Source organism: Ursus americanus, chromosome 26 (genome assembly GCF_024610735.1).
Source record: "Ursus americanus isolate L20-20 chromosome 26, mUrsAme1.1.p, whole genome shotgun sequence".
Taxonomy (NCBI): Eukaryota; Metazoa; Chordata; class Mammalia; order Carnivora; family Ursidae; genus Ursus; species Ursus americanus.
Window position 1 is genome coordinate 31,496,845 of NC_142152.1, and position 17,636 is coordinate 31,514,480.

A 17,636-nucleotide genomic window follows, 5' to 3' on the forward strand; every position below is an offset into this window, starting at 1 on the left:
AACAGAAAATGCAAAAATCATAAAATATTTCCTAGTTGATATCTCATAACAGTTTATAGATTAGTGAATAGATAAGTTCTCAAATATATTTAACTAAAGCATTTTCTCATTAATTTCAGAGATACTCTTCTTAACTTAATCTTCAATTTGCAGTAGTTCCTTATAAGCTTTAACTATATTTAAGATGGATGAATTCCTTGTGAAATATAAATCACTACCTCCTAAGTTCCATGTTTGGGAGGCAGGAGAGTACTGTGGTTAAAAAATATGAGCTTTTGGAGTGTGACTGACCTGGGTTTCCGCTCTGGCTCCATTTACTAGCTGTGTAACCTGGGGCAAGTTATTTAACCTCTCTAAGTCTCAGTTTCTTTATCTGTAAAATAGAGATAATAATAGTATCTATTTCATAGGGTTGTTGTGAGGATTAAGTAAGATAAGGTAGGCTTAGCACAATGCTTGGTACTTAGTATGTGCTCAATAACTTTTAGCTGTTATGTTTTTTATAAGCTTCAATTTTTAAGTAACACATTTTCAAGAAGATCTGTGATAATAAAATACATGTACCCAAGGCTTTCCTTATAAGTCGTTTAAAATAAGCAAAATTAGAGGCCTTCAACTAGGAAAAGCTATGGGCATGACTTTTCCTTGCATATATTAAAGAAATTCCTCAACAATGCAATATATTACATTTAGAAAGAGCAATTTCAAAATTAGGAAGAAAACATCTATGTTTAAAGTATACAGATGCTTATTATAGTTAATACATCTTGGACTTCATAACACTTTTGGTAAATGATTTAAAAAAACTGGAGCTTTGTTTCATAAAATTTAATCTCCTACGAGGTAGGTAAGGGTATTATACTCTTCCTTTAAAAAAAAATTGATATGAGGACAATAGGGACTTGAAAAACAACAGCAAAAATGGGACAAGAATTAAGGTTCTATAATTGCCAATCACTGCTACATAGTGATATTAAACCTAGAAGCACATTCTTCCCCCAAATGAAAGGTTCCAGTTAAGTCTTTAAAGAGCTCTTACCAGACTCTTAACAGAAAGTGATATTAATCTATGCTACTCAAAAAAGCTACTCCCCAGTTATAAATAAAACATCTACTTCTAATTTTCAAGAGAACAGAACACAATGTAATGTTTCTGTAAAATATCAATCTATAAAATTAATTTTATGAACTGAAAAGCAGGTAACTAAAATTTTTCTAAAAATTAAAATGATTTTTAAAGTCTAATTTTAACATGAAAATTTAAAGACTATAAATTAACCACATCTGTAAAATTCAACTTCTTACTACTTCTTAAATATGTTTAGGTATAACAAGTTCCATGAAAGCACCATGAAAAAGTTCTTGGCATGTTTAATTTTTTTTAACAATCATTAACTAGAAGTAGATAATAATTTGGGAACTGATAAGTGGAATAATTATATCCTTTGTTTTCAACTTTGATTTTGTATAAAAATACCTCATATTATAGGAACTGCCTCTCTTTTCAATAAAAAATGTAATTTTAACAGAAACCTTTAAAATAACTGAAAACTAAAATGTATACAGCTCTACTTAGAGAAACTTAGTTTTCCTAAGATGTCTCCCATCTGTCTTATCAACATGCACTAAGTGGAAAAGAGTTATTTATATGTAAAATTTTCTAGAACAACCAGGTAATATTCTACTGAGTCAGAATCTCTTTGGCTTTCTTAATAGTATTAATTAAAAAGTTCTTCATACATGAAATAAAGACTCCTTATTGTTCTTATTTTTCTCATATTTATTAACTATCCACTCAACCTACCTACCTCTACCCTTGAACAAACAGGTACTTTTCATCTATTGCTTTCCAATTTAACATTTATAGATTTATAATCATTTCTTATAGTACACATTTTTAAGATATAGTTTAGGAAAGGAAAAAAAAATATCACATACCTGTCCATCTAAGTCGAATGCTAAACAGGCTATACCATGTGTATGAACATCCTTTAGAACTGATATGGTCTGCACAGTGTATGAATCCCAAACGCATATATAAGGCTCTTTCCCAACTTGTCCTGTTGCTACTAATACTCGTTCAGGATGCAATGCAAGGCTGCAAAATAAACAAATAAACTGACTTAAAAATTATTATAAAAAAATTAAATTAAAAAATAAATGAAATTGCTTATAGAGCTTTTATAGTATTTGATATATGTAAACTTTATATATACCAATGCAAAAATTATGTTATCCATTTAAAATAATTTGGGTTTAAAGTAACTTCTACAAAAATCCATGCTAAGAGTTATTACTTGACTAGTACATGTATGTGAAAAGCAATTAATGATAGACTTCGTAATCTCTGTAATAAGATACCGTGTGTGTAAACTTTGCAAGAAAAGAATTGTTACAAGGGATCAACTGCACCACAGCAACAAATTAGCAGCAACCTTACCAAATGCCATTTTCTGATTTGGGATTCATCTTGTTTTTAAGCCCTCTCTCCTATTTTACTCTTTTATTGGATAATGTTAGACCAAACCTTAGTGTCCAAAAATAGTATTTAGTAGCACTCCTCCAATAATACTTTAATTACAAATCCCATTCTTAATTGAAGTAAAATTGGTATGTAACATTATATAAGTTTCAGGTATACAATATTATAATTAAATATCTGTATTCGTCTCAAAATGATCACCTCCAGAAATCTAGTTACCATCTATTACCATACATTTGAGTTCCTTCACCCATTTCGCCCACCCCTCAACCACCTACCCTTGTAGTACCACCACTACTCTTGTGGTAACCGCCAATCTGTTTTCTGTGAATGAGTTTTTTGTTTTATTTGTACTGGTTTTTTAGATTCACCTATGACTGAGATCATATTGTTTTTTACTTTCTCCTTCTAACTTAGTTCACTTAATACCTTCAAGGTTCATTCATGTTGTTGCCCCTGATTTCACTCTTTTTATGGCTGAGTAGTAGTCCATTGTGTATATATAATACCACACCTTTATCCATTCATCCACTCAGGCACATTTAGGTTGTTTCTATTTCTTAGCTATTGTAAATGATGCTGTAAGTAACAACAGGCTGCATATATCATTTTGCATTGTTTTCACATTCTTCAGATAAATGCCCAGAAGTGGAATTGCTAGATAGTATGGCAGTTCTATTGTCAACTTTTTAAGGTACAGCCATAGTGTTTTACATAGCGGATGCACTAATTTACATTCCCAGAACTTTATTTATGAAGGTTCCCGTTTCTCCACATTCTCTCCAACACTTGCTTTTTCTTGTCTTTTTGATGATAGTTAATCTACCCTTGTGAGGTGATACCTCATTGTGGTTTTGATTTGCATTTCCCTAATAATTAGTGATATTGAACATCTTTTCATGTGCCTGCTGGCCACTGATTTATCTTCTTTGGAAAAATGTATATGCATATCCTCTGCCCATTTTTTAAATCAGATTTTTTGGTTAAGTTGTATGAGTTCTTCATATATTCTGGATATTAATCCCTTGCCAAACATGTAATTTTGGCAAATATCTCCTCCCATTCAGTAGGTTGCTTTTTCCTTTTGATGGTTTCTTTCACCATGCAGAAGCTTTTTAGTTTGATGTAGTTCAATTTGTTTACTTTTGCTTTGGTTTCCCTTGGTCTTTGAAGTCAGAGCCGCAAATACACTGCAAAGACTTATGTCAAGGAGCTTACCACCTCTTTTCTTTTAGGAGTTTTATGGTTTCAGGTTTTACATTCAAGTTTTTAATCCATTTTCAGTTAATTTTTGTGTACAGTATAAGACAGTGGTCAAGTTTCATTCTTTTGCATGTGGCTGTCCAGTTTTCCCAACACCATTTATTAAGAGACTGTCCTTCCTCCATTTTATGTTCTTGGCTCCTCTGTCGTAAATTAATTGTCCATATATGCGTGGGTTTATTCCTGGACTCTCAATTCTGTTTCATTGATCTATGTGTCTGTTTTTATGCCAATACCATACTGTTTTGGTTACTATAACACAAATCACATTTCAAGAAACAGAAAAGTCACCCATAGTTCACAGAAAATAATCTGAGTCTTTAAAAAACAAGACAAAGACCTAACAGCTGGTAATGGTTTATGTACATCAGAAGGCAGGCAGTGAATATAAATTTCTCCTTCATAAATTTTTCTACAAGTAGATTTAGATTATGAGATTCATCTTTGGGAGGAAAAAAAAAAATCACTCCTGGCATCACAGTGAAGGATGAATTCAAAGTGGGAAAAGTTAGGAGCGTATTAAGACAGAATCAACTGGGGACTCCTGGGTGGCTCAGCTGGTTAAGCATCTGCCTTTGGCTCAGGTCATGATCCCAGGATCCTGGGATCAAGTCCCACATCAGGCTCCTTGCTCAGCAGGGAGCCTGCTTCTCTCTCTGCCTGCTGCTCCCCGTGCTTGCTCAGTCTCTCTCTCTCTCTCTGACAAATAAATAAATACAATCTTAAAAAAAAAAAAAAAAAGAACTGATTGGATGTAGTGAGTAAGGGAAATGGAAGGATCTAAGATGACTCTAGGATTTCTGGCTTGGGCATCTGAATGGCTTAGATGGTATTCATCAAGTCAGGGGATACTAAATGAGTAATCAGTGGGAAGGAAGATAAGTGGGAATGGAAGGTTGGTTCAACATATAAAAACAAACCAATATATTATGAGAATAAAGGTCAATTCTAAAAAAAAAAAAGAATAAAGGTTAAAAAAAAAAAACCATTTTGTTCATCTCAACAGACAGAAGATGCATCTGACAAAAATCCAACCTCTTTTGTGATAAAAATACACGACAGGGGTGCCTGGGTGGCTCAGTCGTTAAGCGTCTGCCTTCAGCTCAGGGTGTGATCCCGGCGTTCTGGGATTGAGCCCCGCATCAGGCTCCTCCGCTGGGGGCCTGCTTCTTCCTCTCCCACTCCCCCTGCTTGTGTTCCCTCTCTTGCTGTCTCTCTCTCTCTGTCAAATAAATAAATAAATCTTTTAAAAAAAAGGTTTAAAAAAATACACAACAAACTATGAATTATAGAGAATGTTCTCAATCTGATAAAGGGCATCTATGAAAACCTACAGCTGTTACCACATTTAATGGTGAAAGCCTGAAAGTTTCCCCTCTAAGGATAGGAGCAAGACAAGGATGTCGGCTCTTGTCACTTCCATCCAACACAGTCTGGATATTCTAGCCAGGACAATTAGGCAAGAAAAAGAAACACATGGGAGAAGTAAAACTATCTCTACTTGCAGATGACATTATCTTGTATATAGAAAATCCTAAGGAATCACAAACAATAATAAAATAAATCCCAAGTAAAGCTAATAAATGAGTTCAGCAATGTGGTAGGATACAAGATCAATATAAAGTATCAATTATATTTCTGTACACTAGCAATGAACAATCTGAAAATTACATCAAGAAAATAACTTCACTTATATTAGCATCAAAAAGAAGAAAACACTTAGGAATAAACTTTAAAAAGTACAAGACTTGTACAAAGAAAAGTACAAGACACCGTTAAACAAAATTTAAAAGATCTAAATAAATGGAAAAATATATATTCCAAGCTTGTAATAGAGTTAATATGGCAATACTTCCTAAATTGATCTAGAGTTAAAACCAATCCATGCCAACATACCAGCTGCCTGCCTTGAAGACATTCACCAGGTGATTCAAAAACTGAGAATAGCTAAAACAATCTTGAAAAAGAACAAAATTGGAAGATTCACACTTCCAATTTCAAAACTTACTAATTTACTATAGGGGCGCCTGGGTGGCACAGCGGTTAAGCGTCTGCCTTCGGCTCAGGGCGTGATACCGGCGGTCTGGGATCGAGCCCCACATCAGGCTCCTCTGCTATGAGCCTGCTTCTTCCTCTCCCACTCTCCCCCTGCCTGTGTTCCCTCTCTCGCTGGCTGTCTCTATCTCTGGCGAATAAATAAATAAAATCTTAAAAAAGAAAAAAAAAACTAGAGTAATCAACACAGCATGGACTAGCATAACAGAGGTGCAGATCGTGAAACAAAACGGAGAGTCCAGAAATAAATCAACATATTCGTGGTCAATTGACTTTCATGAAGGATGGTGCTAAGATAATTCAAAGGAAGAAGATGGTGCTAGGACATATGAATATCCACAATACAAAACAAAGAATGTAGACCCATACCCTAAACCATATACAAAAATCTGTTCAAAATGTGAGAGCTAAAATAATAAAATTCTTAGAAGAAAATATAGGCATAAATCTTACTGACCTCAGATAAAATAAGGGTTTCTTAGGACACAAAAACAGAAGTGACAAAAGAAAAAATAAAACGGGTTTCATCAAAATTAAAAACTTTTTAAAAAAAGATTTTTATTTATTTGAGAGAGAGAGTGAGAGAGAGCCACCAAGAGAGCTCAAGCAGGGGGATCAGCAGAGGAATAGGGAGAAACCCTGCTGAGCAGAGAGTGATGCAGGGCTTGATCCCAGGACCCTGGGACCATGACCCAAGCAGAAGGCAGACACTTAACCAACTGAGCCACCCAGGTGCCTCCAAAATTAAAAACTTTTATGTTTCAAAGGACAACTATAAAAAATATGAAAACATAACACATAGAATGGGAGAACATAACTGCAAAGATTTGATAAGGGACTTATATCTATAAAATATAAAGAACTCAACAATAAAACCACAAATAATCCCATTTTTTAAATGGACAAAGGATTTGAATAAACATCTCCCCAAGCAAGACAGACAAAAAGCACATGAAAAGATGCTCAACATCACTAGCCAACAGGAAAATGCAAATCTAAATTTCAATGATATACCACTTCCATGATAAAAAAGACAGTATGGATGTGTGCGTATGTATGTGTACGTGTGTACATATATGTGTGCAAACATATATATATATATACACACACACAAACACACACATATATACACACATATAATATATGTACATATAAAATATATGTATTTTATATTATATCAAGTACTAGCAAGGATATGGAGAAAACATAATTTTCAAATATTGCTGTGGGACTGTAAAATAATACAGCCCCTCTCGGGAATGGTTTGGCAATTCCTCAAAAGCTAAACATAGCATTATCATATGATCTAGTAATTCTACTCCTAAATTCCCAAGAAATGGAAACATATGTCTACACAGAACTTATACACAAATATACTGCAAAAGTTTCTTCTGCAAACATTTTTTATTTTTATGAAGTCCATTTCATCAATTTTTTTTGTTTTATAGACCATGCTTTTACACAACCAAAGGTAATAAAGATTTGCTTTTAAGTTTCCTTCTAAAATCTTTGCAGTTTTATGTTTTACTTTTAAATCTATCATCACTTTGAGTCAATTTTGTGTAAGACGTAGAGTGGGTTTTGCTTATTTTTTCAAATGGATGTCCAACTTGTTCCCGCCCCATTTATTGAAAACACTATCTTTTCTCCATTGAATTGTCCATGTACCTTTGTCAAAAATTGATTAATTTGCAACAAAATGTACTTTATAATTTTGTTCCACCAATTGATGCATCTATCGTCTCACTAATACCACATGGTCAAGTTACTATTGCTTTATAATAATCCTTAAAATTGAGTACTGTGAGTTTTCCACCTTCATTCCTTTTCAAAATTGTTCTGGATATTCCAAGTGCTTTATCTTCCCTCTAAGTTTAGAATCAGTTTGTATATCCTAAATACCCTGTTGGGACTGGGATAAGATAAACTCTATAGATCAATCTGAGAAGAACTGATATCTTTACTACATAAGCCTTCCAATCCATGAACATTACATATACTACATTTTTAAGTTGCTTTTTCAGCTTCATTTTATAGTTTTTAGTATACAAGTACTGCATAGATTTTGTTAAATTTATGCAAGATTGTTTTTTGAGTTCTTATAAATGGTAGTGTTTAAAAATTTCAGTTTCCAGTTGTTAATTACTAGGATGTAGAAATACAATTGATTTATGCATGCTGACCTTGTATCTTATAACCTTGGTAAATTCCCTTACTCGTTTTAGGAGCAGTGTGTGTGTGCTGTAGATTATTTGGAAGTTTCTATGTAGGCAATCAAATTATCTAGGAATAGAGAATATTTATTTCTTCCTTTCCTCTAAGTCTTTTTTTCCTATTTCTTGCTTTATTGCACTGGCTAGATCTTCCAGTACAATGTTGAATTAGGAGAGGAAAGAAAGGACATCCTTATCTTTTTCCTGGTCTCATGAGGAAAACATTCAGTCTCTCACCATTAAGCATAATGTTAGCTGTAGGTTTTTTATAGATGCTTGTACAGTTAAGGAAGTAGCCTTCTATTCTTAGTTTGCTACACATTTTAAAATACATGAACAGATGTTGAATTTTGTCAAATTCTTTTCCTGCATTTATTGAGATGATCATGATTTTCCTTCTTTAGTCTCTTAATACAGTGACTTGCCTTGATTAGTTTTCAAATGTTGAACTCACCCTGAACCCCTTGGTCATAGTGTTTTATTCTATTGATGGATTTTATTTGATTAGTTTACTGAGAATTTTTACATCTATGTTAATGAGGAATAGTGGTCTGTAATTTCCTTTTCTTCTAATGTCTTTGTCTGGACTTCATATTAAAGTAATGCCAGTCTCATAAAATGAGTTGGAAGCATTCTCTCCTCATCTATTGTCAATAAGAGCTGTGTGGAATTGGTATTATTCCCTCTTTAAATGTCTGGCAGAGTTACCAGTGAAACCATTTGTACCTGGGGCTTTCTTTTTTGAAAAGTTTCAAACTACAAATCCAATTACTTTAACAGATGTAGGGTTATTCACGTTATCTATTCTTCTTGGTAAGTTATGATAGCTTGAATCTTTCAAAGGAATAGTCCATTTCATCTAAGTTGTCATATATCTCTATGTATAGTTGTTCATAGTATTCCCTTCTTATCCTTTTAATGTCTTTAGGTCTGCAGTGATAGCTTGATGAACTTTGGTAATTTCCATCTTCTTTTTGTTCTTGGTAGTCTAGCTGGAAATTCATCAATTTAATCAGTCTTTTTTAAAAAAATAGCTTTTGGGGGCTTATGGGTGGCTTAGTTGGGTTAAGCAGATTCTTGATCTCAGCTCAGGTCTAGATCTCAGGATCAGGAGTTCAAGCCCCGTGTTGAAAAAAACAAAAACGAAAACAAAAACACACAACTAGCTTTTGGTTTGATTTTTCCTTATTGTTTTGCTGTTTTCATTGATTTCTGCTTTTTATTATTCCTTCTGTTTGCTTTTGAGTTTAGTTTGCTCTTCTTTTTCTAGATTTAAAAGTGGAATCTCAGATTACTGATCTTCAACCTTTTAACACTGTAAATTTCTCTTGAAACAATGCTGTAGCTGATTTTCACACATTTTGATATGTTTTCATTTTCATCCACTTTAAAATATTTTGATTTCCCTGTTTTCTTTGAATTAATGATTTTTATTTCATTATGTTTAAAGAATATATTTTGCATGACCTCAATTTTTTTACGTTTATTGAGGTTTGTTTTATAGGATATGACCTATACTGTTGGTAAAAGTTCCAAAGGCATGTGAAAAGAATGTATATTCTGTTATTATTGACCCATGCTGTTTGCTACGCCATAAGTAATAAAATTCTTTACCTCTGACCCAGGAACTTAATGACTGCACTGACATCCAAGAAACAATAAAAGTCTAACATTTGTAAAAAGAGTGAAAATATATTCCAGATTGTTTCCTATGCTGCTATGACATATTACCACAAGCTGAGCATCTTGACACAACACAAATTTATCATCTAAAGTTCTGCAGGGCAGAAATCCAGTTACAGCTAGGTTCTCTGCTTCAGAGTCTCACCAGGCCAAAATCGAGGTATCAACACAGTTTCATTTCTTTCTGGAGTCTCTGAGGATGAATCAACTTCCAAGTTCATTCAGAATGTTGACTGAATTCGATTCCCTGTCGTAAAAGGACTGAGGCTTTTGTTTTCCTGCTGACTGTCAGCTGAGAACTTCAACTTCCCTAAGGCTGCCCGCATTTTTCATTATATTGCCACCTGCATCTTCAAACCAGCAATGACACAATGAGTTCCTTCTTAAGTTTGGACTCTGACTTCTGATTCCAGCTGGAGAAAGTTATCTATTTTTAAGGGTTCATATGATTAAATTAGGCCCATCTGGGAAATTCAGGACACTCTCTTAATGTCCATACCTTAATTATATCTTCAAAATCATGTTTGGCATTTAACAACATATTCACAAATTCCATGGATTAGGGAGTGGATATCTTTGTGGTGGGGGTGCAGGAGGCACAATCTGGCTACCACACACTCAGATATGGAATTCTTCCATTTTTGTATTTTTCAGTTCTAAATGTTCCATTTTTCTACAGCTTCTACTTCTTTGCTGAGAACTTGCAACATTTCATTTGTTTCAAAAGCATTCCCCTTTACTTCATGACACATAGTTAAAACAACTGCTCTAAATTCTTTGATAATTCCAACATTTACATCATCTTGGGGCTGATGACTGTTGTCTTTTGTAAGATTTTTCTAATTGTGTGATAATTTTGGATTATGTCTGGACATTTTGAATATTGTGTTATAAACTCTGGGCCCTGTTAAAATCCTCTAGAGAATGTTGATTTTTTTGTTTTTTGTGCTTCATCAGGCAAGCAATCCAGTTAAGTTCAGGGTTCATGTCACAATTCTCCTTCTGCAATTCCATGTTAGAATTTTTTAAGCCTTTTTAGTAGTACCACATGTACACACCACAGGGGCCAATCTGAAATCTGGATGCTTGTAACTCAGTTCTCAAAGCCTTTAGTATGCTGTTTCAAATTAGTTTCAACCACATGCAGTGTAAGAGTGAGTTTGGAACATCAACTATAACACTTTAAGATCCTCTTCTTTAGCTCCCTGCTCTCTATAAATTCTCCAACTCCCAGGGTTCTTCTTCATCGTACTATAACTAGAAGTCCAGAGTATGAGGCTCTGTACATTGTCATGCACTTCCTACAACTGGGTCTGACTCTGGGTAAAAAAGCACTTGGCCTATGTTTAATTGGTTTGTTATCATATTCCTGCATTGTAAGAGTTCTTGATATATTCTGGATACAATTCTTCTCTCAAATGTTTGTTTTGTAAATGTGTTTCCCAGTTTGTGGACTTTCATTTTCTTAGTGGTATCTTTTAAAGAGCAAAAGATTTTAATTTTTTTAAGAAACTTTTTATTTTGGACTAATTTTAGAGCCATAAAAAAAGTTGCAAAAATTGTACAAACAGTTCTCTTTTATTCCTCACCCCACTGTCCTAATATAAACATCTTATATAACCTCGGTACAATGACCGGGAAGAGGAAATTAACATTAGTACTATACCACCCTCTAAACTTCTTATTCAAAATTCACCAGTTTTCTCACTAAGGTTTTTTTTTTCTGTTTCAGGATCCTAACCAGGATCCCAGGCTGCATTTAGTTGTTATTTCTCATTAGCAACTTCAGTCTCTGTAACAGTTCGATTTTCTCTGTCTCTCATGATGGTCACTTTCGAAGAGTACCAATCAATTATTTTGTAAACTGTCCCTCAATTTGGACTTGTAACATGCTTTCCCATGACTGGAGTGAAATTATGCAATTTTTGGCAAGTATACCACAAAATTTTTATTTGTTCTTCTTAGTGCATCGTATCAAGGAGTTCATCAATTAAGGATGTCACTATGCATTATTACTGATGATGTTTACCTCAATTCCTTGGATAAACTGGTGCTTGCAGGGCTTCTTCACTGCAAAGTTAACTACAAAGTTTCTCTTTGTCCTCAATTCCTATTTTAGGAGAAATGCTTTGAGCCTATGCAAATCCTGTCTCTCCTCAAACTTTCATTAATTTTAGCATTTTATCTAGACCTTGCCTGAAACAGTTAGTACTATACTAGTTGACTTATGTTATCCTCTTATTTCCCTCTTTTCTCTTACATTTATTAATTCTACCATACGGAAGAAATATATTTTAAAAATTTTTTTAAAGATTTTACTTATTTATCTGGGGGGTAGGGAGGAGAAAACGAGCAACTGAGGGGCAGACGGAGAAACAGGAGAAACAGATTCACCACTGAACCCAGAGCCCGACAAGGGGCTCGATCCCAGGACCCCAGGATCATGACCTGAGCTGAAGGCAGACGCTTAACTGAGTCACTCAGGCACCCCTGTGTTTTTAAAATTTTTAAAAAATTTTTGAGTATACTTGACACACAATTTTACATTAGTTTCAAGTGTACAACATAGTTTTCAACTTCTCTATATGTTATGCTATGCTTACAAGTGCAGCTACCATCTGTCACCATACAACACTATTACAATATCATTGACTACACTCCCTATGCTGTGTCTTTTATTCCCATGACTTATTCAGTTCATAACTGCAAACCTGCATTCCTCATTCCCTCTCACCTATTTTGCCCATCCCTCTACCTGTTTTCCCTCTGGCAAATATCGGTTTGTTCTTGTATTTTTAGATGATTCTGCTTTCTGTTTGTTCATCTGTTTTTAAGATTCCACATATATATGAAGTCATATGGTATTTGTCTTATTTCACCCTCTACGTCCATCCATGTTGTTGCAAATGCTAAGATCTCATCCTTTTTTTATGGATGTGTAATATTCCTGTGTGTGGGGGGGAATACACATCTTCCTTATTCATTCATTCATTCATCTACTGATGGACACTTAAGTCACTTTTATACTGGCTATTATAAATAATGCTGCAATAAACACAGGGTTTCATATATCTTTTAGAATTAGTGTTTTTGTTTTCTTTGGATAAATACCTATTAGGAATTATTGGATCATATGGTATTTCTATTTTTAATTTTTTGAGGATCTTCTATACTATTTCCACAGTGGCTGTACTAATTTATATTCCCACCAAAAGTGCACAACGGTTCCTTTTTCTCCACATCCTCACCAACACTTGTTATTTCTTGTCTTTTTAATTTTAGCCATAGGAAGAACTATCTTTTCTCTCTTAGTTAATCCATTGTTTATATCAGTTGAATTCACAGATATTTTAATTCAAGGGTCAATACCAAACTTCTTCTGTGAAGTGACAGTAAACACTTTGGGCTTTGCATGCCATACAACCTCTATTACACCTACTCAACTCTGCTGTTAAAATGTCCAATCAGTCACTGACAATATATAAGCCACGCATTCTCATTGGGAGCAATATCACTTCCATGGGGTTTTGTAAAAATTGGTCCTTGTGGGGCGCCTGGGTGGCACAGCGGCTAAGCATCTGCCTTTGGCTCAGGGTGTGATCCCAGCATTATGGGATCGAGCCCCACATCAGGCTCTTCTGCTATAAGCCTGCTTCTTCCTCTCCCACTCCCCCTGCTTGTGTTCCCTCTCTCGCTGGCTGTCTCTATCTCTGTCGAATAAATAAATAAAATCTTTAAAATAAAAAAATTGGTCCTTGTGTGAAGGTCTTACTATTTTTATGAATAAAGCATAGATACATATAAGGTACATAAATTGATACACAGTATATCTGTGGTGATAGAATTTTTTGGTGGGTTAGGACAGTTAAAAAAAATATCTAAAAGGGCTTCTTAGAGGAATTATTTATTTATTTATTTTTAAGATTTTAATTTATTTATTTGACAGAGAGACAGCGAGCCAGAGGGGGAACACATGCAGGGGGAGTGGGAGAGGAAGAAGCAGGCTCCCAGCAGAGAGCCCAATGCGCGGCTCGATCCCAGGACCCCAGGATCACACCCTGAGCCAAAGGCAGACACTTAACGACTGAGACACCTAGGCGCCCCAGAAGAATTATTTTAGAAAGATTGCAAAAACAGTGGCACCTAGGTGGCTCAGTTGGTTAGGTGTCTAACTCTTGATTTCAGCTCAGGTTGTGATCTCAGGGTTGTGGGATCAAGTCCCAAGTCAGGCTCCATGCTCAGCAGGGAGTTTGCTTGAGATTCTCTCTCCCTCTCCATCTGCCCCTCCCTGCTCTCTGTCAAATAAATCAATCTTTAGAAAAAAATGTTGCACAAACAAATAGTCATGTTTGTTTTCCAATGAAATTTTATTTACAAAAATAGGTGGCAGGCCATATTTAGCCCACAGTCTGTTTTTTTGACAATTCCTGTTTGTTTGTTTTTTTTATGGGCTAAAATTCAATACTATCATTATTTATCTTATAGCCCAAATTGTTCCATCTTTGACCTTCAGGAGATCCTTCAGGTTGGCTCCCTTATTTTTTCAACAGGCCACCGCCTCTTTTGCATTTACCTACTTTGAGGCACCACAATATATTCAAGGCTCGTCTAGTATTTTTCCTGCTCCATCCTATAATAACTACTTCTCTAGGAAGCCCTAGTTCCTTTTATTGGAGAATGGTATTTAGAGAACAAGATCTGGGCAGTCAATGTGATCATTGTTATGGAGTGTTATTCCTTCTAGGCTGTAGACAGAACTAGGAAATATATGTATATATACTAACTCATGTATATACATATATCTATATACTGTATCTATGTGTGTATATATCTAAAAACCATAAATTCATATTGATACCTCTGATTCTAATCCAAAACCACAAGGTTCATTGAGAGCTCCTCCCTTTATGTATAAGTTCTTCCTCCAAAAGTGAGAAATTAGCCTTTCATATAAGCTTAATATACCCAAGGTTGTTTCAGAATGGCTAGCCCTGTGAGAAACAATTTTACTAACTAGACTATACCATTATCTATAGTTATTTTTGTCTTTATCCTTACAGTATTCAGTCAAGATACTGTTTGCACAGTTTTTTAAGGTTAAGTTGCTCCCTGCAAAGCTCAGTGGTAGAGAGAAAAGAGCATGGTAGAATTTCTTTTTCTCTTTTTACTTATACAGTCTCGGTATCCTCTGTCTAAGTAACGGTAAAGCCAGGGCTTTGCACAGAAATTTCATACTTGTGAAGTGATTTTGCATTGTTTGGGGAAGAGATTTTGAAAGGTTACTTACTACACATCCACCACTGTCTTCAGTTACCTGGAAGTTTGAAAAGCTTTAATTCTATTGTCATTCAATTTATAATTTTCCTTTTCATAAGTCATCCATTTTATGCCCTATTTTCTATACTTTTTTTGTAAAAACTTTATAGTGTTATCTTTGATGTTTAAGACATATGACCCAATTTGAGTTAAATTTTGTATATGGTGAGATATAGTTGAGGTTCATTTTTCCCCCCATGGATATTCGGTAATTTTTAACATCATTTCTTGAAAAGGCTATCTTTTGAGCATATTTTATACGTTAACAGGAATCATCTAGAAGTATCATCAAAAGTACTGATATAGGTGAATGGGAGAATCTCTGCAGCAGGCAAAAAAGGGCAGGATCTCATGCAAACGTAGAGGGATACGAGATAGGAGCTGAATATACTGTTGAAGGGTGGGTGAAATCTTAAAGTTCTGATGGCTCCAATGTTTTTTTTTCTTTTACGTGACAATGTAGATTTATTCTGGAATATCTACCATAGTTACAACTCCTATATCTACCAACTAACACTTCCATAAGTAGTTAAACCTTAGACTAAAATGTAAAATGGAGCATCCTTAATCCACTGTTTATATACTGACTTCCAAGCAATCAAATTCATCAGCATTACTAAGCAACTAACTAAAATTTCCCTTCCTCACAAAGATTTATTGCCTGGAGTGTAGCATTAAGGAATAAAGACTCTGTAAATGACAAAATACTCAAAATGTATTTCTACTCATGACTGTAGACACTTTCATCTCAGACCAAACAATATATGAACTGATAGAAGTTTTAACTGCCTTCTTAGTTACTAGAAGCCTATATTGAGATAAAGCCACCCCAATGAGCGAGTCTGTTTGCCAGGGCTTAGAGCTGAGCTGGGCACATGGGGTAAGTAGATGAAAACACATGACTCCACCGTGCCAATGTTCTCTGACCCAGGCTGTGCAACTGCCAACAAACAGCGTGAACTCACAGCAAATTCTCAAACTTCGATATTTTCTGGTTACTGTTTCTCCTTTAGTCAGTCACAGTCAGGACTGGAACCCAGGCTGTCTGACTCCCAATTCGGTGTTCTTTCTCTGCTAGGATATCCTCATCATGGATCTGAAAAGGGATGTTGGAAATACATAGTTGCTTTGGTGGAAACATCGGAATTCAAGAGCTGTAGTAGGCCTTGTAACTTATTTTGCTGGTATATTATACACTGAGCATTTGGATTCTGCGCCCAGGATGGTTCCAGTTTTCTTAATGAGAAAGAAAGAATGAGTGTTTTTCTAGTTATTCTTGGAGTCAATATTAGAGTTGAGTTGTATTCCACATATTGCCTAGTATATTGCTGAACATATGGTGGAACTCAACAACACTCACAGATGAGAGAGCTCAGAAACAGACCCCCATAAATATAATCAACTGATATTTGACAAAGGAGCAAAAGCAATACAAAGATAGTCTCCTCTTCAACAAATAGTTGCTAGAACCAGACAACTACATGCAAAAAGTGAATCCAAACACAGACTTTACCACCCTTCACAAAAATTAACTCAAAATGGATAATAGACCTAAAGATAAAACATAAAACTATAAAATTCCTAAAAGACAACACAGGAAAATACCTAGGTATGGTGGTGCCTTTTTAGATACAATACCAAATACGTAATACATGAAAGAAATAATTGATAAACCGGACTTCATTAAAATAAACAACTTCTGCTCTGTGAAAGACAACATCAAGAACATCTGAAGACAAGCCATAGCCTGGGAGAAAACATTTGCAAAAGACACATCTGATAAAGAACTGTTATCCAAAACATACAAAGACCTCTTAAAACTCAACAAAACGAAAAGAACCCAATTACAAATTAGGCCAAAGACCTTAACAGACCCGCTCATCAAAGAAGATATACAGATGGCAAATAAGCATATGAAAAGATGCTTCACATCATATGACATCAGGGAAATGCAAATCACAACAAGATACCACTACATGCCTATTAGAATGGCCAAAACCCAGAACATTGACAATGCCAAATGCTGATGAGGATGAGTAAAAGAGACTTTCATACACTGCTGGTGGGAATGCAAAATGGTACAGCCACTTTGGAAGACAGTTTGGTGGTTTCTTACAAAACTAAATATACTGTTACCATACAATCCAGCAATTGTGCTCCTTAATATTTACCCAAAGGAGTTAAAAATTTCTGTCTACCCAAAAACTTGCACATAGATGTTCACAGGAGCCTTATTCATTACTGCAAAACTTGGAAGCAACCAAGATACCCTTCAGTAGGTGAATGGATAAATGAACTTGGTATGTCCAGGCAATGGAATATTATTTAGCGCTCAAAGGAAATGAGCTATCAGCCAAGAAAACGCATGGAAGAACCTTAAATGCATATTACTAAGTGAAAGAAGTCCATTTGAAAAGGTTACATACTGTACGAGTCCGACTATATGACATTTTGGAAAAGGCAAAACTATAGAGACAGTAGGAACATCAACTGGTTGGGGGGTGGAGCTACGGAGTATACAGGCAGAGCACAGAGGATTTTTAGGTCAGCAAAACTACTCTGTATATTATAGTGATGAACATATGTCACTGCACATTTGTCCAAACCCAAAGAATGTATAACAC

The 17,636-nt window shown here is 35.0% G+C and overlaps 1 protein-coding gene across 4 annotated transcripts in view; it reads right to left on the reverse strand.

Moving 5' to 3' along the window:
- The window catches only part of EML5 (EMAP like 5), a 168,074-nt gene that overhangs the window by 138,111 nt on the left and 12,327 nt on the right, over positions 1-17,636 (reverse strand). For all 4 annotated transcript variants that reach the window (XR_015721849.1, XR_015721850.1, XM_087856166.1 and 1 more), the window contains exon 2: positions 1,939-2,098. Coding sequence is in view for 2 of the 4 variants with exons in the window: in XM_087856166.1 (XP_087712292.1) it covers positions 1,939-2,098 (160 nt within the window). In the remaining 2 variants the exon portion in view is untranslated. The remainder of the gene's footprint in view (positions 1-1,938; positions 2,099-17,636) is intronic.